General features: G+C 39.9%; 1 protein-coding gene across 1 annotated transcript; it reads left to right on the top strand.

Moving 5' to 3' along the window:
• Positions 1–465: 465 nt before the first annotated feature.
• LOC103212649 (olfactory receptor 7A5-like) lies at positions 466–1,410 on the top strand. Its single transcript, XM_007958621.2, has one exon. It carries the CDS (start codon positions 490–492, stop codon positions 1,408–1,410), a length of 921 nt encoding a protein of 306 aa, XP_007956812.1. The 5' UTR covers positions 466–489.
• The last annotated feature ends 789 nt before the right edge of the window (positions 1,411–2,199 follow it).

The following is a 2,199-nucleotide window of genomic DNA, read 5'->3' as shown; positions in this document are numbered from 1 at the left end:
TGGCCAGAATTTTTCATCTCCTTGCAGCATGTGGTCAGAAGGGACCATTCCCTGGAGAAGGATATCATGTTTGATAAAGTAAAGGGTCAGAGAAAACAAAAGGAAATAACCTAAATGGGTTCAATCGACACAGTGGCTGCAGTGATGGATTCAAGCACTGCAAGGATTGTGAGGCTGATGCAGGACGGGGCAGGGTTTCATCCTGTTGTTCTCAGGGTCACTAGGAGGCAGAACCAACTTGATGGCTAACAACACCATGTTGCCTTAGGAAAAAGTTAGCCATTAGAAGCAAGCAAGGCTAATCAGTTTCACAATCAGGGAGGAGATAGAGCTTTGGTGAGTCCACAAAATTCTCAGCTAACAAACACTAGATTCATAGATAATAAATAAAAAGTAGTTAATTAAACACATTTAAAATATAAAATCAGCCTATCTCTTATAGCTAACTTTGCTGCTTTTTTCTATTTTCTAGTAGTTCTCACCAGCTCCATGGCACCAGGAAACCAAACATATGTTTCAGAATTCATCCTTTTGGGGCTCTCAGACAAGGCAGAGCTGCAGCCCCTCCTCTTTGGGCTGTTCCTGTCCATGGACCTGATCACCTTCACTGGGAACCTGCTCATCATCTTGGCCATCATCATGGACTCCCACCTCCACACACCCATGTACTTCTTCCTCTCCAACCTCTCTTTTGCAGACATCTGTTTCACCTTCACCATTGTCCCAAAGATGCTGCTGAACATCCAGATGCAGAATAAAGTGATTACCTATGAAGAATGCATCACTCAGATGTATTTTTTCATGCTTTTTGGAGCTTTAGACAGCTTTCTCTTAACAGTGATGGCCTATGATCGGTTTGTGGCCATCTGTCACCCCCTGCACTACAAGGTCATCATGAACCCCAAGTTCTGTGGCCTCCTGCTTCTGACAACCTGGTTACTCAGTGTTCTGGACTCTTTATTACATGGTTTAATGGTTTTGAGACTCTCCTTTTGTACAGATTTGGAAATACCTCATTTTTTCTGTGAACTTAATCAGGTCATCCAACTTGCTTGTTCTGATACTTTCCTCAATGACTTATTGATACAGTTTTCAAGTGGATTTCTGTGTGTTATTCCACTCACTGGGATACTTTACTCATACACTAAGATTGTGTCTTTCATTGTGAGAATTCCGTCAACAGGGGGCAAATATAAAGCCTTTTCCACTTGTGGGTCTCATCTCTCAGTGGTTGCCTTGTTCTATGGTACAACTCTTGGAGTTTATCTGAGTTCCGCTGTCACCCAAAACTCCAGGGAAAGTGCAGTAGCCTCAGTGATGTACACTGTGGTCACTCCCATGCTGAACCCCTTTATCTACAGTCTTAGAAACAAGGACATAAAGCAGGCCCTAAGAAAACTTTTCTGCTGACAAATATTGTCTATGTAACAGAATCATTTTTCTTAAGATAAGAGAACTGATCATGAGCAACAGAAGTCAAAATTATGAAAAACTAAATCAAGATTATTTCATCACTTCATAAATGTGCATTTTTACCAGAATTCAATCTCCTTCATTTAATACAAGATAAGCAATTCTTACTTCTATATTTCTTTCAGAAACTTTTTTAAAATGAAAATCTTCCTTTCAACAGTAAATCCCTTCAAGATGACTGCATATGATTCACTATGAAACAGAACTTCCACATTTGGCCATGGATTACCAGCATACATCTATTCCAAGGGAATAGCATCATTATTGTCCTCAACCCCAAAAAGTTGAAATATCAAGCTCCAGATTCCTATTTTGGAAAGTCTGTTTGTTGTCATCACTTCTGGTGTGAGATATTTGAACTCTTTGGGATATTTTATTTCAATGGAAGTCTTGTTAAGCATTTTGAACAGAAACTTTGTAAGCGTGTACTTACTAAATTGTCGAGGGACAGGTGGTATGTCCTTCAAGTATTGGGAATGACTCCCAGAACAACACTGAAAATCAGAATGACCTAAGAACATTGATATTTCATCTTTCACTAGGAAGGTGGTGGAATCAAGACCCCACTGAAATTATGGGCTCCACAAACCTGATGTATTTCCTGCAATTCAGGTAGTAGGAATCTTTTGTTATAATTATTACCTGAAGACCACATCCCTAAAGCAGCTAGTCAGCTTCTCCAATAGATTGCACCATTGAGTTAATTACCATTCTCACCATGGGGAA

This window comes from Orycteropus afer, unplaced genomic scaffold, assembly GCF_000298275.1.
Source record: "Orycteropus afer afer isolate SDZICR_OR568_19922 unplaced genomic scaffold, OryAfe1.0 scaffold01048, whole genome shotgun sequence".
Classification (NCBI taxonomy): domain Eukaryota; kingdom Metazoa; phylum Chordata; class Mammalia; order Tubulidentata; family Orycteropodidae; genus Orycteropus; species Orycteropus afer.
Note: the sequence above shows the minus strand (reverse complement) of the source record. Positions and strands in the feature narration are given on the sequence as shown.